We start from the raw sequence: 21163 nt of genomic DNA on the forward strand, positions 1-21163 counted from the left end.
TTTTTAACGCTGCCATGGCCAGCCTTCCCGACACTCTGCACTTAGCTCTGAAAGCAGTTAAAATATCCATCTACGCCGATGACATCTGCATTTGGATCTCAGGGTACCAGCACAAACGTTTGGCCCTAACATTTCTTTTTCAAGCGCTCTAAAGGAATATGTCTAACATGTTTGGGTTGAATATTCGAAATACGTGTTCGGTGAATGGTAGAGTATATGCGTTATGACCGGCCGTATACGTTCCTTATGATATAGTTCATTGCGTTAGTGGTCGCTCTTCATATGCCCACTCTGTTTAGCTGTGGTAATATTTATCGGTTTCACGCGTCAAAATGACGGCGTGAATATGGGTCACTCATGCAGTTTGTGGCTCCGGAAATTTCTACTAACCAATGTGTAACGAGCAGAACACGGGCATCTATAGCGTTTTGCCTTTATTTAAATTCGACCGGAATCGAACCTCGCACCTTCGGATTAGCAGCCGAGCATCGTAATGCACTGTACCACCGAGGCAGACATGCGTTCAGCTATGAATGTTCCTTGAAGAATGATCGCCCTAGGTTATACATTTCTTATGTATAGAGATCAGACATGACGTCGTATGCGAGTCAAGGGTCGCGGTTACTCACTTCCCTTATGCTACTTCAGCTAGTTATATCTAATCTTTCTGAACCCCACTTAGTCGTTCGAGGCAGACTGCATCATACTATAACATAACGTCCTCCAAAATGAACGCCTCTAGCCAGCCTCCTCAGCAGTCTGTCGTCCTTTCCGATATTTAATATAACGTGCTGCATTTATCCTAAATGGCTTTGCTTCGCGCCTTGTGTCTATCTCAGACGGGCACGGTGAAAAAGTCAATTGTTATAAGCAGTACACCTCACACTTATTTACGAAGAATTGATGCCACAACACTGAGGATCAGATTTTGACACTTCATGTATTGATCTGCTGTGTAAATAAACGTCTGCATGAATTCCAACATCTTGTCATGGTAGTATGAAAGATGATATCGTAAAACGACACTGAAAATTTTACGCTTGAAGCACAACGAGATTTACCTCTCGATGATGGGGCCAAAGTTGGCCTGATTGTTTTCATCATCTATGTATTTAACTACTTTATTTCTTTTTCAAGAGTTCGGAACCTCAGTTATGAAAGAGTGCTTTGTCTCTGTGCGTATTGCTTTGATGGGAGTGTGCGATCGCTGTCTTTTCAATTATCAACGGGGGTGGGAAAAGGCCTGTATACAATGAAAGTTTGCGTGTATAGACTATACATAGCAATACGGCCATAGAATGCAACAGTCACGGCAATACCTTTGGAGTTCTAGATGATGAAAACGATATGAATGAGCTGCCTTTGCTAACAATTTTATATCTTCAACAAAAAACTTCATTCATTGGTTCTGTCGAAGGGTACACTATTGTAGTGGTGTGTTACCGTATGCGTATGTAATTTTTCAACCATTACAGCAAGCAGAGCAGTAGAAACATTGAAGTAAGTTAACTGAAGTGTTGAGATTGTGAATGATAATCGGCACCTTAGTAGAACACAGTATAAGCTCGTTAAATTTCTTCGACAAAATATTTTTTTTCTTTTGAAGCGGGGATGGAAACATCAGTATAAATACAGATGTCTTTTCTATAGCATACATACCCATCTAAATATCACCGAAGAAAACCTTTGCAACCATGTGCACGTCTGTACAGTTAATCCTCACGGGCCAGCAGAACAGACGCGCACAGGTGCAGCGTTACAGACAGTGGGTGCATGAAAGCATTCATATATAAATGCACCGCGGAGCAGCACAGTGACTGCTAACAATAACTACAATGTCGTACGTTAGCGATTGAGCTAGTCTTTGAAACAGAAAACTTATATTCTATTGGGCGATTATTGAAAAATACCAGGGTGTTAGCTCACTGTGGGGAGCACATTATTTGTCTTAATTGTAGGCAACTGGTTTCTACAATTTGAAACGCGCGTGATTATGGTAATCAAGAAATATACAAGCTCACTTTTCAATCCAGATTGATTAGTGATTTCATTGCTTATTTATTATGTAATGATATTTTTCAATATAGTTTATTTATTTGTTGCTTAATATTGTTACGATAAAATAGAATAGTAGCCAAAGTCCACATGTTAGATACAAAAATGAAATAAGTGCACTAGCAGCACTACCTCTGCCAAGTCGAGGAACAAGCTGCCTCAGCGAATATGCGGCGGCTGCATTTCCGATGGAGGCGGAAATGTTGTAGGCCCATGTGCTCAGACTTGGGTGCACGTTAAAGAACCCCACGTGGTCAAAATTTCCGGAGCCCTCCACTACGGCGTCTCTCATAATCATATAGTGGTTTGGGACGTTAAACCCCACATATCAATCAATCAATGCCTGAGCGAATAGCGGCAGCATCCGGAACACTTCTGCATTTTCTTCGTTCACACGTGACCTCCATTTTCTGAGCACGTCAGGTTGGCCGCGTATGTAGGGCAGTTGCTAAATGTGAGCTGTAGTGAAAGAGCATTACTTTCGTTTCTACTAGGTGGTTTCTAACTTACTTACAAAATTGAATATTCTAATTGGCAGGCCATGTAGCCAGGAACTCTTTTTTTTTTTTGGTGCGGGAGGAGCCTCTGCTGAAGGTCTTCACTATTCGTAAAAACATATTTTCATTACTTATTTTTGGTAGAACATCTTCATCGATCAAAATTACTAGAGGAAGAGGTGAGGGTACGCCCTCTGTCTGCCCCCTCCCCCATGGCCTGCCAATCGGAATCTGTTTGAATGAAAGGGTTAACAAGTTCCTTCGCATACACGGGAAAACGAGCGCTGGCGTTCCAAACGTGCAGCCTGCTTAGCATCCCACCCCGTGTGATGCTGTACTAAACATGTCTATTCTATGCCTTACTCTCTTCTTCCTCCTTTCCATCCTCCTTTATCACATCTGTTCTGCTCATCTTCACTTTTCGTTCCCGCCCCCTTGTTGTACTTCACAGTGTACGGCTATGGTATACGTTTTACTGTCCCCTCCCCTTCTTCTTTCCCTTCTCACCTTCAAATATCACTCACCCTCACATCATTTGCCCACCGGCGCTGTACTATATAATACACATGGTTGTGCTATACTATGCATTTCTATGCTTTGATTTAACCCGTCCCCCTTTTTATTTCCTCCTCAGAAGCAGATCACTTCTCTTCACCGTCACTTCCCTTTCCCGCCCCCTTGATATACTTGATATATACATGGCTGTGCTGTACATTTTTTTGCCTGCGCGACGCTATACGTGGCTGTGCTGTGCTTCAATATCCCGCCTTCTCATCTTTTCTTCACTTTCTCACCGCCTTGTTGTACTATACCATACATGGCTATGCTTTACATGTGCGTGATGCCAAGCGACGCCGTGAGCTGACATCATACGACAGCCCGAGTCCCCTAAAGTTCTCTGCACTTCAAAATTATAATTAGGCTAGTATTCCCAAACTGCATCAAATCTTCTAACATTATTGAGAGTGCTGCGACGCTCGGCGTTCTTTGAATAGGGATTCCCTGAATTGGTCGTGAGAGGCGCGGCTCGAGGAACTGGAAATGGGAAGCCAACTAACGACCCTTTACTGGGCCCGGCGAGCTGCTCTAGCCAGTAGGGCCCTGGAAGAGTGGCACGCACCGCCCACCATAACCATAAAAACTATCATTGATATCAATAAATGTTTCTTCTCTCTCTCCTCGGCACCCTGGCCTGTAACGGGTGGGATCGGCCCACAATATACAAATAAAGAATTAGGACTGTAAGGGAATTCATATGTTTGAATTTTCCGGTCGTTAGCAGTGGACATGCCCAGAAATGTTAACAAAAGGACATCCATACCATTCTGTTAAAGCTATAATAAGACTTGATGGATGTAACAGTAAGTAATAACCGTGATAGTAACATGAAGATCACATTTTCGTGGCGCTTGTATGTTTATTTGCATGTCCACTTATATTTTTTAACCACTGTCATTTAAGTAAACTAAGGCATTTCACTGGTATGACCCTCACGTTGCGATGTCACCCAGCTATCTCAACTCACTGCTTCAAAACAAGTGCAGAGCGAATCCGGAAATCCACGTGTGCTACGAGGTTTGCGGCATTATGCATGCACATCGAAAATCTTTAAGTTCCAACCGCGTACGACACTTCTGCGTGCCCTTGGCCCGAGCAGTCTACGTCATAACGGGGAAGTGTACGTGCCCTACATAACTATGGCGTGGAAAGCCCCACCTTCGAAAGCGTGCGTACTACTAATGAAACGCCTACCTCCATCCTGCTAAAGGGACTTAATAATAGGGCCTGAAGCTAACTCCTTCACGAAAAAAACAGCGGTAATCGACAATTTGACCGCGTAGTTACGCACACGAAGTCCAACCTGTTGACATGGTACTGGGATGAGGACTGGGATGAGTACAGGATGAGGACTGTGAATGTCGCAGGTGAGGCGACGTGCATCGTTATACCTTTATATTACAGAACGGGCATGTCTCACCTTTGGCGAACAGTGACGACATGTGCGCAACAAATCACGCTTTCTCAGACTCGCTCGTCGTCGTGTTGGTCAAAGCATGAACCCGGCCGATTCCTTCTCTTCGCGCGAGCATTCCTCTGATTCGGCCATCTGAACCAGTGCCTCCACGCGGTGTGAATCGCGACTGTTCAACACCCGCATCTTCGCAAGGTCGCGCTTCTGCCATTGGGCAAGTCGGCTCCAATCACAGGGCGACCGACTGGCAGCCATTAGGCCGATTAACCGGGCACTCCCTCGCTATACCAACCTGCAGCTCGCACCACGCACACACCCAGCGTTCGTCCTTTTTTCGCTTTAGCTGATCTCATTCATTGCCTCCCTCACGGAGGACACGTATTTCCCCCTTTTTTTGAGTGCGGCCGCATTTTACGTCCCCTGGGACTCGAATATGGGTGTCACGTGTGCCTAGCGCGCGACTGTAAGGGCTTCGAGCGAATGTGTAGTTCGTGGTGGGCATTTCCCGCGCAGCCCAGCAGGAACAATTAGGCGTCGGTGGGACGGGAACGACCTGTTTCCCCCGAGGGATTCGGGATACGAGCACGGCCGGTACCTGCTGCGTGCCCGGGACGGGCTGCGCTTGTCGGATTCGTTGCGATGGATTATCTCGCCAAAACTGCCGGCGAGAGAAGAGAGCCCTGCTTCCCTTTCCCTTTGTATTCGATGCAACGTACGCATAAACTTATTCCTTCTCCCCCTGTTCCCATGTTTGTTCTCCTCCACCGCAGTTTATGTCACTGCTCTCGAGGACGCGCGTGATCCGAATGACCTCCTAGCGCCCCTTATCTGGTTTCTTCCCCCGCTGTGTCTGTTGGAAGGCACCGATTCGTTCGTAGATTGCTCTGTTGGGCATATGTTTTCAGGTCAAGTGCGAAGACACCTTTTCCAACTGCAGGGATGACGGTGTGCGTTTTCTTATACGTATATGTGCGTGAGCGTTTCGATTCTTGAACACTGGGCACTCGCTACTTTTCTATCAAGAACGCCGCGACACTCTGATGGCGCACGAATGAGGGGAAATTGTTCGAGGAGCTCGTTTCTCTGTTATACTCAACCACAATGAAATCAGCACACAAATTAAACCCGTAAAAACATAGAACACATTATTTATTGTTTATAACTGTTGTGTAATAGTTACGACATTACTTGACGTAAATTAACGCCGGCGAAAAAAACACTCCTGTCGTTAGTGGGGCCCGAACGCACAACCGTAGGCTCAACATACGGGGCGCGAGGCAGTAAAACAAAGTACAGGACCGTGGAGTGGATAACGAGTGTTGTTTAGGGACAGCAATGCTACTCCCCAAAATGGTGCGACTGTTCACTTTCGGCTCTTTTCTTTTTCGCTTTCACCTTTTTATTGCCCTTTCTTTTTCCGTAGCGTATAAGGCAGCCAACTAAACAGTCTTGTCTTAAAAAACCCTACTTTCTTCTTTACAATTCTGTTCTTTATATACTCAATAGCACAACACATGAAGCAACACTGGCGGACATTTTGCAGCAGTAATTCAACGCTAGCTAAAATTAGCAATTATTTAGTCGACAGCGGAACAGCAGTAGCCAGCAGCAGTCGTAATTTATTGAACACTATAACCAACCCTACCCATTTCTAACGAGTGCAGTATGCGAGGGAATGTGGTAGTCCAAGGCACAAGCGCTCATCGCTCACAGTTGGAAAATTACAAGGCGGGTACACTCTGAGGTTTGTCTTTGCCTACAAGACCACGAAGTAATACGGACACAGCGCATATCGCTGTAATGCATCGCCTTCAATAATAGAAGACAATGAACTTGTCATATGATATCGTATGACATCACCTGACAGCCACAAATCGTGATTCGCAAATACATGGATGGCAACCCTACTTTTGAGAAATTGTATTTTATAATCTGTACCACCACATTAACTGGATATAAGTGTTATCGCACCATGGCTGTACCAAACGAAGATGCTGGAGGCTAACACAATAAGGATATTGGTGCAGCTTCTCGTCTATTGTCTCTGTATGCAGTGGTCTCACTGTCTGTGAAGCCAACGTCCTCGGACAACAGGGCACGGAAAGTAGAGCGTTAACCTGGGCAGTTTTGAAACAGTTGCAAACTGCTGTTCAAAGCGTTCCCTGAAAAACAGGAGATAAATTAAAATAACTTATCGGATTGAGCGCTGGCACAAAAACAGAAAAATCACGAGGGGTTACTCGTACCTTTCTATGGAAGCCATTTTTACTTTAATGGATATTTTACACCTTAATTATATAATGACTGAAATCATGCCTTGGTATGTAATAAAATCGTGCATGGGTTCCAAGCATGTAATTGCTCTGTTCTATTGAGTCTTCGCATTTACAGGTCGAGCGACAGTTGTCATTTGAATAGTCAGAGTCAAGGTGAATCAACACAGGTACGCACTACAAATAATGGGCATTGAATGTCCTATGTTTAACTGTAAATTAATTCAAATATATGATGTTATAAAGTATCGCGTCCCAACCGGAACACAAGGGGTCAAGACTACTATGATCCCCTACCCCCACCCCTTGATTTAAGCCAGTGGTATTTATTGTGTAAGTACCTCTATCACTTACGTATACTGGTTCAATAAGCATTGGCTGTTATGGCCATCGCAAGTTTTTAGGGTTACCTACGCACAGATTTCCCGCATGAAGAGCACGTGCAGTCATCGGCAAACGCTACGCGGTGCGTCCTGAAGCAGTTCGATGGACGCCATAGTACCGCGTAGCTTTGGGTTCTGTTGTCGGGATGCTACCCGTGCATGCCGCCATAGGTATTATCTCGGCAACAGCGCTCAGTACATCGCGGCTGGCATCGCTGAAAGTAGTCTAGCCCCCGTGTTCACAAACGCTCCTCGACTCGACTTTCACCCTTCACTTTACAGAGTTGAGCACTGCGCCGCTGCTCGGTGGAAAATGACGCTGCGCTACTCAAGAATAGCAGCAAATTATCACTGATATGCAGTGACTTGCCCTGCCTAGAGATGGCGCTCCGAACGGCTTTCTCAAGGGAACGTGGAGCGTTGAGTGAAGGGGCGTTCCGGAATACGGGGGTAGGTGACGCGTCGAAGCTTTCGGGTTAAGTTGGCTGACGACTGTGGATGCGGCCCGCAGCTGACCCGCCCTCTTGAGGGGCATCGGCTCCTTCGGACAATTTATGAGTGAAGTTCGTTCACTGACTGATTTACGACTGTACTTGTCGAGATAAAGAGCTTGCACAAAGAATCGACTCACCTGCTTTTTAAAGAAAAACCGCCTGTTCTTTCAATCAATTACTGATTCAATCAATTTCCATCAACTATATTGACAGTTTTGTCCCCTGACAAGCTTTGTCCTAGATAACTCGTGCTCAAATATATGTTTCCAATATAAGTGCCTCTACCGCTTACTAAACATAAAACTTGTCTTGAACCAGAAACTTCGATCACGTACCAGTATTTTTTTATTAAGAGCGAAGCCTTGGCGAAGCTCTTAAACCTGAAGGCAGAACGTGAGCGAGGGTCTGCAAAAATGCCTTCGTGCTGTTGCTTATCAGCCGTGACCACAGCTGGTCCGCGCAGCCGCCGCGCCGAGTTGGCCCGCAGTCGGAATCGAGTACAAGCGATGAAAGGCATGCGCTTCTAGCGGGGGTGGCACAGCCGGCACCTTTGCACGTTAGTTCTGGCGCTGGAGTTGCTGGAGTTTTGGACATTCTTGCGTGGTCTGCGACAGGCTGTGGTTCGACCCTGCTTAGTCTACGCCAAGGAAAGACGACGTCTACGCCATCAGTCGAGAAGGCCACGTCGAGCTTCTAAGATCAGCCAGGTCCGCTCTTCTTTAGGCTTTACACGGTGAGCGTAAACTTCCCCTTTTTTACGAGACTTGTTTTGCGAATATTCGGAAAACCGGAAGCGCTCGAGCGGATGCACTTGGAAGAGGAACAAGAGTGTCACTCGTTTCTGGCGTCACTAAAGAGATTAAACGCGCCACTGACACGAAAAGAAACAAAGCAAGAAGGAAAAAGTGTGTGAGCACGAACGGCCATCGAAGCACACGGGGCCAAGGGCGGGAACCCCGTGGCCTCGACATGAGCGCGGGGTCATTTTTCAAACTGTTTATGCGCCTACGTAATGACTTTGGCCCACACTACGTGCCCCCTTGGCACTCGTTTAAGTTCACGCCTGTGCGTTTTCTGTGACTGCATGGACCCGATTGGGCGTTATTGTTGCTGCTAGATTTCCGGGAACCACACTTCATTGGATAAGATGAATGGTACGTCGAAAGCGAAAAAAAAATGAAATAGAACAAAAGTACAGTGCGTGTCTGGAGTAAGGAAGAACGCGAGACTGAGAGGGGCAGTGCTTACTTTCACAAGCCGGGCCACTTCCTCGAATTGTTTATGATAAGCTTCGAGCCAGTTTTGGCCTTAAATGCCACACTTCTGTTCTTCATCTGCAGATGGTTGGTTCTATCGCACGATCGATATTAGGTCGGTCATTGGTGTTTCCTGAGCATGCTCCAGGCTCTCTACAGCATGTTCATAAACTGATGGTTTTTTTTTTTTGCTCCTCGTCGAGTGATGCTCGTAAACTGTCTGAAAACAATGCATTAAGGTCTTCGGGCGACTATCCACCTGGACACTTGAATTGGCGAGTAGTATTTTCGATAGAATACGTATGGTGCATATGCATCAATGTGCGTATAAGTGTCCACATCTATGGCCATATTACATATGCACGTACCTTAAATGGTCATATGCATGTGCACTAAATTATGCATGTTCCCCATATTACATATGCATGTACCCTAAATACACGTCCCATAAATGGTCAGCTCTGTATGCTTACCTACATAAACTGCATAGATTGAATTGCGAATTCTTTAGTTAGCTAGCAATCCCGCTTAGCTTTTCCCAGTCCCCTTAAAATTCGTGGTCACCGTGTTTTATATTATTTACATGGTACAGAAGGTGTCTTGGAAGTGAAAACAGGTACGTGAGGCCAACTGTGGGCGAAGCAGCGGAAAACACAGAAAAAATTCTTCGTGTACTTTTTCGGCTGTGGAACCGGCCTTCATCGGAGTGGTCCTGTACGAGACAACTCCGCTTGACTTCGATTACTGAATCTTGAAAAGGATATTAGCTATGTATATTTTTGGCTCACCTTTCCGTCATCTTATTGTCCTTCAATAGGGAGTTCTCAAATTTTGAGACCCCAAATTTCTTTAAGTGCGCACACTTTGGGTAAACAAGGGCGAAGAGTTTTCGAATAGGGTCTGCGGCGCTTCGGACATTGCCCCTATTCTAGGTCACTCTGGTCTTGGCCGAGAGCCGTCGCTTCAATGGGTGCCGTCACGTTTGTCTGACGCAAAGCTTTTAGGGCAGGCTTTCGGGCTCCCGATAAGTTCGAGAAATAGCGTCCCCCAACGCAAAACCCAAGCGCGATTCGGGTTTTGCGCATGCGCAGTGGACTCGACGCTATTATTTTAGCGTCCCAACCTTTTTGGGCCCCCATTTGAATACTCCCTATTGTCACGCCTGTCATTTCTCACTACATTGTCCGTCGGGCTGTTCTCGAGTTTGCCCCTTTTGCTTACGGGTCCTGTCAACGTAATAATACAGATGTAAGCACCTCAGTACGACGACGTCAATGGGCCCTGATAGTTATGTTCTTTTAAGTCGAGAAGCCTATTATTTCAGAGACACTGAAAGCAGCTGTGCAAATGCTGATGTGAGCGGCGTATCTAATGGCCCGGATAGATAGAGAAAGAGGAAACATCGCCCCCATAATAAAGTTCTGCGCAACACCCGATTTCGTAGCTAAGGCATGAAAGAACTCACTCCGGTGTTTATCTTTGGCTTCCAGACGTCGACGCGCATTCATTGATCAACTTCGCAGGACTGGGCAACTTCCCTTTGATCATCGGTGAGCTATACGCCAGTATGGGCGAACACAATTGTTTGACCACACTTCCGTTCGAGTCACCGTGCACCAGCGAATGACCCTTTTCTTGATGTCTAGCCTGGGTGATATTGTTTGTTTGGCAGGTTTGCGTGGCGAATTAAGCTTCCCATGTCTCATCAGAGCATACTGTGACGTCATGTCCATGCTGATCATGCTGCGAAAGCTCCACACGACGTTTCGAGAATAATGGTCGAGATACTTTTCTCGATAAACGACGCGGCTAGAAAACAAGCTCAGCGCCTAATGATCCTTCTGAACAGGTGCAAGTCACCAGCACAGACCCATTCACAAAATTCATTGATTGTGTGACTTCTACATGTCGTAAGACCGTAATTGACAACAACAAATATTCATACACCACGAACTACTTCGTGATCAAAATTAAACTGTCTGACTCGCCAGCATGCATTCAATGTAACATAACAGAAAACTGCAACGTTTTCTGCGTGACTACAGATATTATGCATCAGTAACATTCTCTGAAGGTGTGATTACATTTCCTACGGGACTCGAGCTCAGAACTATTCCATATTCTTGGCCTATGAAAAAAATACGTTGGTCCGTTACGCACCACGAAAATTCTGTTCACTTTCTTGTGGGCTATGCCCCTTGACGAAATTTTGTAAATACTATAATCCACGTGTGTACCTGTGTGCAGCTCTCTGTGCTGCTATGTGTTTATTGCTGTATAAATCATGACCCAGTACCCAGCATCTGGTGTAGCATGTCAAGCAAACAGCCAGGCTAACATTTATAGCATTCCATTAAAGCATCTCTTTCTCTCTCTTTCTCCCTTTATTCATAGATTCTTGTTTGCCTGACTGTCATTCTTGCATGTAATTACTAAGTAAATGGCTACTTCGCGTTCGCATTATATGTTTTATCGTCTCCTTTGTTCCGAGAGCACTTGAAGGCCTCACGAGCTGCTTGATCAACATATTATCTGGACAAGGTGACCACTTCCAATTTCAGCCTTTAGGAACACGCGGGTGCGGCATTCCGTGATGGCGCACACCTGAAACTCACATTGAGCAGTGGCCTGTCCGGTTCACTGGCAGACGCCGAGTCTTCAGCTCCGCTGGCGAAGGCGACTGTTCGTCGACCCGCTGCTCGGCGGTCGTCGTCCCGCCATCGGGTCGCCGTACGCCTTCCAGAGGCGTCGCCGCCGTAGCATGTGACGCCATCGTCGTCTACGCGCGCCCATCGACTGAAGAAGCCGACGGCCGGTCTGAGGGTGTCGCCGGGAGCGTCCGCCCAGCCCACCACGTCGGGGGAGTCCAGAACGGCAGCCAGACTGCCCACGCGACGTCGCCCGTCCAACGACGCACCACAGAGAAGAGTGAGTCTTTCAGTCGACAGTGCTGCCGTGTGTGGCCCGCGAAAGAGGTCCCTGCGGATGCGTCATATTTCATCGTTGTTGAATCGCAATAAACACCTTTACGCACTCGCGTATTCATGCGGTTTACGGTATAGCTTTATATAATTCTGTCTAGAAAAAAATTGTACTTGTTTTTAAAATATAATAAATCACAATTCCAAATAGTATTTGCTTGCTACACATTCTTTACTAGAATCACACAACAGTTAGAATTCAGTGACGAGGATGCAACAGCAATAAACCTCCTTAGGCAACATGTACACTAGGTGTTTCAGACACACACATATGACTAGGTGAAAAATGTGGCAGAGAGATACAGCCAACATTTATTTAAAAAAAAAGAGTGGTTCATCGCAATGGAGCCCTTCTTCCAAGGCTCCACTGGCTCTAGCGGTTCAGCGAACCTTTCTTTTTATTTTTTGAGAACAAATGTATGACGACTCATAGTTCGTAGAACTCTACTATGGGAGGGCATTAAGCCGTCCACCGTGAGCATGATTCATGGCAGCTCACGTGTGCTTAGAAAAAGTGTTTAACGATTTAGAGAACTCGGTACTCTACTATATGGGAAAGCTGAAAGTGGTCACGTGGGCCTCACACTTGATGAGGCTGCATTTCAGCAAATACACTGATACCTGACGCACGTTGGCTTCTAACGGTCTGGAGAACATCTTGACAACAAATGCTAGCTTACGCAACTTCGAAGGGTCGCCGGGTTTGCACTGGTTCCTCCTCAAGTTTTATTGGCATATGTAGCTATAGGGATGATACTAGGCGCACGATCACCCTCTATTCTTAAAATCCTGTAGGTGTTACTAATATCCTTTAAACTGACGTCACCAAACGCGAAGTCTGAAGCATGGATAGGTACAACAGAAGACATTTCGATACCTTGAGATACAGTTTCGCTGTTCTCTGGTTAACCATGTGTATTGAGAACTTGGGCGGCGACGTAGTTTTTCTTTCAATACTTATATAATGATGATAGATGGCTGGTGCTAGCCTAATCTACGTTTTTAATAAAAATATATTCTCAACGCACCGGTCACGTCACGTCTACGTACTGCCACATTTTCCTAATTTATACTCCGCATGTGTAACTACCGATTCACCATCAGAGACAGATAAGCCCATGAAATGGCTTCTGTGTTCGAAAAAATCCTTTTCGGCTGTTTCAGCTGCACTAACAAAAAAGTAGTGAATATATGCCTTTAGAAACATTTCGAAATGAGGCTCCAAAGTTTGGGGATGTTGTCCTCCAGACTTTCAAAAAAAAGGACTACAAACAGAACAAATAAACCGTGAAATTGACTTTTAGTTTTCGAGAGTGCAAAGCCACGTCGAAAAGTCTCAATGATTTTTGACGGGTACATCTCACTGAACTTTTTTCTGTTGCATCGAGTATAAAATTTGCAATTGATGTTCAGCGATTTGCGTTTCTAGGTTAACTTTTCTCGGTAACAGACGCTTCTGTCCTGTCTGTAAGGTATCGCAGTTTGTGGAATACACATGATGCAGACGGGAATCGCTAGCAGGCTAATGGCGCCAGCTTGTGATGGTCAGTTCTAAAGCCCACATAACATATCATTTTGCACTATCGATCTGTCAGGCGACATCACAGTTTCCACTTAGCCGCCGGTGCGAAGATACCTGAATAACGTGTAATCAGTCTTAGTTTTAAAGAAGTCGATTTAATCGTTATACAACTACAGTACTGAAAGTTGGGCGAGTTGGTACTCATTCATGACTTCTTTGTGCAAACACGTACACGGACACAAGGAAAAGAGGCAAACAACACGGGCGCAAACTCACAACTGGCTTATTTTGAACAACGAACTGTACTTATATCTTCACGTAGCCCCCCCCCCCCCCCAATCGGTGGATCCAGGAACAAACGAGATAACCATAAGAAGCTTATTCAGCGCTACGTCATAAGAACCACAAAACGACAAAAATTAAAGAGTTCATGCATCTGCAGACGGATTGTTGCACGTGCCTTTCAAAAAGTCAAATTCTTTATCGGACAAGGTGACGGAAGCTTGGCTAATACATTTTTCTCCCATGTTTCTAATATGGAATGCTTCAATGAACTCCCTGTTAATTTTTCTCTTGTGAGTTGACAGAATCTTTGTGTCTGTAAAAATTGGTACGCACCCACAAGACTTGCAGTGATCCACCAGATGTGTTCGTCCTGAACTACGAAATGCCGAGTCATGCTCCCTCAACCGTGTGTTTATACACCTTCCAGATTGCCCGACATAAGATCTGCCACAGCTGAACGGAACCTGGTATACCACTGCTGTTCTGCAAGACCGGTATTGTTGGCTGTGTTTCATCTGGCAGCTGTTCTTACTCTGCGTAGTGCCGGACTCCATCATGTTCCTAAGTCGTGGACACAGCACCCAACAAGCTGTCTAAGTTGTGTCCACGACTTCGGAACATGATGGAGTCCGGCACTACGCAGAGTAAGAACAGCTGCCAGATGAAACACAGCCAACAATACCGGTCTTGCAGAACAGCAGTGGTATACCAGGTTCCGTTCAGCTGTAGCAGATCTTATGTCGGGCAATCTGGAAGGTGTATAAACACACGGTTGAGGGAGCATGACTCGGCATTTCGTAGTTCAGGACGAACACATCTGGTGGATCACTGCAAGTCTTGTGGGTGCGTACCAATTTTTACAGACACAAAGATTCTGTCAACTCACAAGAGAAAAATTAACAGGGAGTTCATTGAAGCATTCCATATTAGAAACATGGGAGAAAAATGTATTAGCCAAGCTTCCGTCACCTTGTCCGATAAAGAATTTGACTTTTTGAAAGGCACGTGCAACAATCCGTCTGCAGATGCATGAACTCTTTAATTTTTGTCGTTTTGTGGTTCTTATCATGACGTAGCGCTGAATAAGCTTCTTTTGGTTATCTCGTTTGTTCCTGGATCCACCGATGGGGGGGCGTGTGGGCTACGTGAAGATATAAGTACAGTTCGTTGTTCAAAATAAACCAGTTGTGAGTTTGCGCCCGTGTTGTTTGCCTCTTTTCCTTGTGTCCGTGTACGTGTTTGCGCAAAGAAGTCATGAATGAGTTATACAACTACTTTCGAAGTTATTAGTAATCAAAGTTGGGGTTAATTAATTCGTTGCACGGACCCCCCCTCACTGCTTAGTGCAAATTGAAAAGCAATGTACTTAATTCGCCCGGGGCATCTTGTTGCGGCAACTTCGGCTTTTTTGGGAGATCATGCCAATTGAAAAAAAAAAATGCTGTTACCCGTGATGTGGCAAAGGGTTTGTGTAAGTAAAATTTGTATGCTTTCTCAGGTTTTATCGAAATGGTGCTTATAACAAAGTCGATTTGTTGTCATATTGATTTTTGTATTAAAAAGCTTGATTTGTATATATGTGGGTTTTTTTTCGCCCAAGCAAAAACACTTACTCAATGCAAAAGTGTTTTTGTGCCGATCGACACAATATTGTCCGATAAAACTTCACAGCTAATATTTCGCTATCTGTGCTACTGCAGCCTTTCTTTTATTCTATATATAAAAGCGGTGTTGTGATATTCCTTAAACAGTGCTCCGTCAACAGTAGTCTGTAAATGACATCGATATGCGTGTCGGCTAAGACTGGCTTACAAAACGTCGATTCACAGCGCATTCGCTCATTGCAGTTCATATCGCAGAGCTTTGTAGAACAGGTTTTCAGTCATTCAGCCGAGCACTGCAGGACGATCCAACGTGCCCACTTATTAAGTGCAATAACACTGTTACAAAGTGGCGCATTTTCGATGATGAACGATGTGCTTATGAAGCACCTAGCGTGTTTGATAGAGGCCTCCTATGCGACGTGACCTGGACGTCAAGCACGAAATTGCTGGACGAGGTCAAAGTGGTGCGCCAAGCGTTTGCGTTTCCCTTCATCCGTCCGTCCATGCGTTCGTCCCGGCGTTCTTCCGTGCGTCCGCCCGTGCGTACGGCCATCCGTTCGTCCGTACGTCCGTCTGTCCGTCCGTTCATCCGCGCTTCCGTCCGTCTGTTTGTTCTTGCTTCCATTCATCCGTCCTTGCGTCAATCCGTGCGTCCGCCCGTGCGTCTGTCTCTGCGTTCCTCTGTGCGTTCGTTGGTACATCCGTCCGTCCGTAGGAGCGTTCGTCCATCCGTCAGTCTGCTTGTATGTCTGTCTGTCCATCCGTCCGTTCATCTAGCGAACACTTCAGCGCCATTTCACATCTTTTTATCATATAGACATCATATAGAAGAACCACCATACAGCGGACTTTCCAAGGACTAAATGAGACGTGGCTACCTGCTACTACTACTACTACTACTACTACTACTACTACTACTACTACTACTACTACTACTACTACTACTACTACTACTACTACATACATCATACATCGCAGACGCACGACCTTGGGCTTAAGGAGCTTCGCCCCTAAATGTCACAGTTTCAACAAAAGGGTGAAGCAATGAATACGATAGCAACTTATTCGAATGTTTTACGAAGCAAGGCTATCATTTTTAGGAGCAATATCAATTGTGATAAACATGCGCTTGCTAAGTAACCGAATTTCCTGGGGCGTGCCTCACTATATGACTACAACAAGGCTCCTGCGTAATGACGGCGTTGATATCGAATTCAGGCTGGCAGTCAACTCATTTAGATCTGATCTCACGTAACTCTACAGAACGCTGGTCTAAGAGAACATGGCCGCTCCAGGAAGACTTTTGGCACCGTTTTTTCTTGTTGAGAGCGAAGCCCATAGAAGCTCCCGCCTGTTGTGAGGGCAAGAGCCGCGCGCTGATTTTTGCCGCGATAGAACGGCAACCATGAGCGCCCCCCCCCCCCCCCCTTGTCGCTCATGAGATAAGTGCGTGCGCAGACAACCCCGGCTGGAAAGGCGATGTTTGCTCAGTAGAAAGAGAAGGCTAGCGCCTTCCCCATTTTTATATACATACATATATACATAAATGTGAATGACCATGGCGGCGGAGATGGCAAAAACCAATCAAGACTGTCCCTATATATGCTATATAAATAAAAGGCGGAATGCATGGAGGTTACTCAGATGAACATCTGGTTGGCTACACTACGCTGAGAATTCCGAAATAGGAATAAAAAAAACATGGCTTTTTCGTATATCACATGAAAGTGAAACGTATGTCACAGAAGTAGATGATTGTTTACAGCGCGTTGAGATTTCAGAGCTTCTACCATGTTCATTGGTGACTGACTAAAATGGGACCACTTGAGCTGGACGCAATCTCGTTAACGCCTAGACACACATTTTTGTCCCCACGACAAACGCTAATGATTATAATTAACCCTTGCAGCAGCTGAAGTTGACATATACTTGGACACTGCATATGGCGTATCCTGCGCAAAGATACACCGTGCATGAGAAAGTACAAAATAAACACTGGTTGTCCATATGTACTCCTTTAAAGCGATGTGAAGCGCGAAATGAAGCGTGACGCACGTCGTGTCTCCCTTCTAGCCTGGCCATGATTTTTCACAGTGAGGGCGGGGAATGCGGTGAGACAGCCAGGTGAGGATCGGACAGCTATTTTATTGATACGGGTGAATACTATGAGTGATCTAGGTCTAAAACGATTTCTTCGCCTTGTGTTAAAGCGCAGATAAAATTACACTTTGCCTGTTGAAAACTTGCTGAATGGGGCGGTCGTAGCATCTTCGTCACGCTGCAAGAACTGGCAAATCGTAAAAGCGACGCAATACGTCACTCGACCAATTCTATACGGGGACACCTCTTTGCGAACCAAGAAAACATGTGAGAGGAAAGCGAAATAAAAGACGTGTTCGTGTATTATTCCCTCCATATGTTGGTTCAGTACAGTGATGATTTTATGCAACAGGACTTGTTTCTGACTGGCTGGCCAGGGTTGAACCTCTGGCGTAGACACTAAGTAATTTTGAGAAAAGCGAGTCCTGTATTTTTCCTTGTTTTTTTAGTTGGTTGTCTTGCCATTGTTGGAGAGAGAGAGAGAACAACTGTATTTAAAATTAAAAGAACCCCGGTCCAGGTCTACTAAAAAAAGATAGCCTATCCATCAGACAGGCCTAGAAGTTGCAAATGCTGGAGCAGTGTCTTCATGATGTCCGGGGAGGAGTCCACCAGCCACTCCTCCAGGGTCACAGGTCTTAGGTTTATAGGTATGTGCTTGAGGCTCTCGCCCATGGCTGCGCGACCACCCGGACAATCCAACAGAACGTGAGCATTATCCAGGAAGCCACCACATGCCATGCAAGTAGGAGACCCGTCTTTTCCTTGTATGTAGTGTTGAATGTGTGGTGTCATTAAAGAGTGAGTTTGGGCACGCCTTATCAGGGATGCCTCGCGTCTCGTCATGAAATGAGGAGGAATGGGATAAACCCTGCGATTGTTGCGCATCTCATCTAATCGTTCGCGCCTCTCTAAACGTGCCATAGCAAGTAATTCGGTGCGAATCAGTGAATCCGGCCACCACAGAGGAGGGCCTGAGAGATTTACGCAGGACATGGCGTGTGCCACTTCATTCCCTCTGATCCCCGAGTGACCAGGTATCCACTGTATGCGAACACGTAACGAAGGGTGGTCAGCTAAGTTATTCGTAAGTTTGTTGTAATGCGCGTCTGGAATGTCACCTGTCGCGAGGGCTCGACAGGCAGCTTGGCTATCTGTGCGTATCAGTAAATTACGGGCATTCGGATTGGGCATGGTAACTGCTTCTACTATGGCCGTGATTTCTGCAATGCATTGCGTACTAATGTTGTAATGGAAGCCGCATGACAGTGGTAGTCCATCGGAAGCTATTCCCGCTCAAAAGCCCTCGCCGGTATGAGACGGAGATGCATCCGTGTACAAGATCCGCTCACCAGTGGTTTCATGGAGATGTTGTGCTCGCGATTTACGTCATCCTGTATGGTTACCTCGATCCATGTGCCGCGGAACTGGTTCGGCGGTGATCTGGTTGAGCGTCGCCCAAGGGGGCCGCGTTGCTTCAAATGCGACAGGTGCAGATATGTCGTAGCCTAAGTCACGAAGCAGGGCGTATCCTTGTGCGGGATGTTTGAGGCGCGGGAATTGTGCTTCACGGTGAATTTGGGTCAACTCGTCGGGGTTTGGTAGGATCGCAGTTCCTTGAACCCTATCAGACTTTGCATAATGAGGGGTACCCAGTATCGTGCGAGAAATCTGACGAAGCAGGGTCTCGAGCTTCGATTTTTGGATCTTGGTGATGTCAATATATGGATATTGATACATGACGCGGGGAACGGCTAAAACTAGGATCATGCGCCTGAGTTGGTGTTCTTTGATGCCTCTCAACTTTCGCGTTGTGCGCTTCAAAAGACGGTGTACTTGCTGCAACTGTTGTATGTCAGAGCCACTCCTTTGACTTGCCGTCATCTTGCAACCAGAAGCCTAGCACTTTGATGCAGGGCTTCCTGGGAATAGGGTCGTTCTGTATGGAGAGTGTAACGAGTTGCCGGTCTTCCTGAATGTTTGGAAGCTTCCCATTTGTTACGACGATAAACTCACATTTGGCACTGGAAAGAGTGAGCCCTCTTTCTTCAAGGTATTGAGAAGTCGTGTCAATGGCCAATTGTAGCGTGTGTTGTATTTCTGATGGGGAACCCCTTCCGGCCCAAAGGGTGATGTTATCCGCATATATTGTAAACTGAAGGTCTTGTATAGATCTGACTTCCCGTGTCAGACCATTGAGAGCGAAGGAAAAGAGTTTCCGTGACAGAATTGATCCTTGCGGAACGCCCCGTTGGAGGTACCGCGTGCGCACTTTTGCTTCGTTAACCTGCACGGCGACTGTGCGGTCGGTAAGAAAATTTTTAACATCGTTGTATAGCTTCTGTCCCAGTCGGATCACTCTAACGCCCTCAAGAACCGCTGCGTGGGTTACGTGGTCAAACGCCCCCTTAATATCAAGGCCAACTACAGCACGCAGTTGAGAGGTGCTGTGCACGGTGTACACATCCTGCAAAGCAAGCATCGCATCTTGCGTAGACATGTGTTTTCGTAAACCAATGACGCGCGGGTCAACCGGACAGGCTCTGTCCTGCTGCCAGAGTAGTCGCGTTAGTGCGATGCGCTCCATAAGTTTCACTGGACACGATGTCAGTGAAATCGGGCGAAAATTCCCAATTTCGTTTGGTGCCTTATTGGGCTTCGGGATAGGAATTACAGTGGCCATGTTCCACTCTGCGGGTATATTGCCTGTTTCCCAAGCTTAGTTGATGGTGTCGAGAAGAAACTTCAGTTGTGTTTCGGGCAAATTTTTTAACATCTGATTGCTTATGCCATCCGGGCCTGGCGCTGTCTGCCTTTTACAGGCATCGATAGCCATTCGCGGCTCTCCCATTGAGAAAGGTCGGTCGAGATCTGAAGAGGTGTCGTCAGCTAATACCGGAAGAGGATGAGCGCAAGGGATTGTCGTAGCTGTTGGAAAGAAGTGGTCGGTGATTTCCTCTGCCAAAGTTTGTGAGTCAATCCCATTCTTGAGCTGTATTACCTCTAGGTGGTTCTTTCGTTTGGGTTGCCCAAGCAAGGTGCGAGAAAGAGACCATGCTCTGCTCGTGTGCAAGCTGTTGCCTGCGTGCTCACAAATATCCAGTCAATTGTCGGTGGCTAACTTGTCCGCATACTCTTGCGCTTCTCGCGTGATCTCCTCTATGTGGGACTTAAGGCGTTTGTTTAATTTGTTACGTTTCCATCTCCTAATTAGCCCATGCCTTTTGTCCCAGAGGGTCAGAAGGAGTCGATCAATCTGTGGGTTGTCATCATTGCGCTGAACTGTTCTGGTGGTTTGTCTATGTGCTGTAAGGAGAGAACGGTTCCAATCGTTAAGTGTCGACGTTTTAGGGGCGGAGCTCCTTAAGGCGTGGGCTGTGCGTCCCCTGTATGTAGCCACCTCTCGTTTAGTTCTTGCAGTGTTCACTAGATGGTGGTACATGTAGCTATTGATGAAAAGATGCAAGATGTTATGAACTAGACGGCGGTACTTGTAGTTGATGATGATAGATGCGAGATGTTATAAAATAGGATTTATGTCACATATGGCGCATGTCATTGGTGGCAGGCAATCGTTCGATTTAGTCGGCGACGTACGCTAGGGGGAGCGTTGTAATAAAATCGAGTGGGCAAAGTGTACGGAGGATTCATTGTTTGCCAGGCTTACCTCCGGAGCTTCGCCCACTCATCATTATTCACTTCGTGGATATGGCGGCAGTTTTTTACTTTTGTAGTGACCTT

General features: G+C 46.2%; 1 protein-coding gene across 1 annotated transcript in view; it reads right to left on the reverse strand.

Annotated features, from left to right (window-relative positions):
• LOC142766810 (uncharacterized) overlaps positions 1 to 19162 on the reverse strand; it is a 49806-nt gene extending 30644 nt beyond the window's left edge. Inside the window, exons 1-3 of the mRNA XM_075868030.1 lie at positions 18829 to 19162; positions 17976 to 18099; positions 11546 to 11909 (exon numbers count right to left, since the gene is read on the reverse strand). Coding sequence (XP_075724145.1) covers positions 11546 to 11909; positions 17976 to 18099; positions 18829 to 19162 — 822 coding nt within the window. The remainder of the gene's footprint in view (positions 1 to 11545; positions 11910 to 17975; positions 18100 to 18828) is intronic.
• Positions 19163 to 21163: the final 2001 nt, after the last annotated feature.

This window comes from Rhipicephalus microplus, chromosome 1 (assembly GCF_043290135.1).
Source record: "Rhipicephalus microplus isolate Deutch F79 chromosome 1, USDA_Rmic, whole genome shotgun sequence".
Classification (NCBI taxonomy): Eukaryota; Metazoa; Arthropoda; class Arachnida; order Ixodida; family Ixodidae; genus Rhipicephalus; species Rhipicephalus microplus.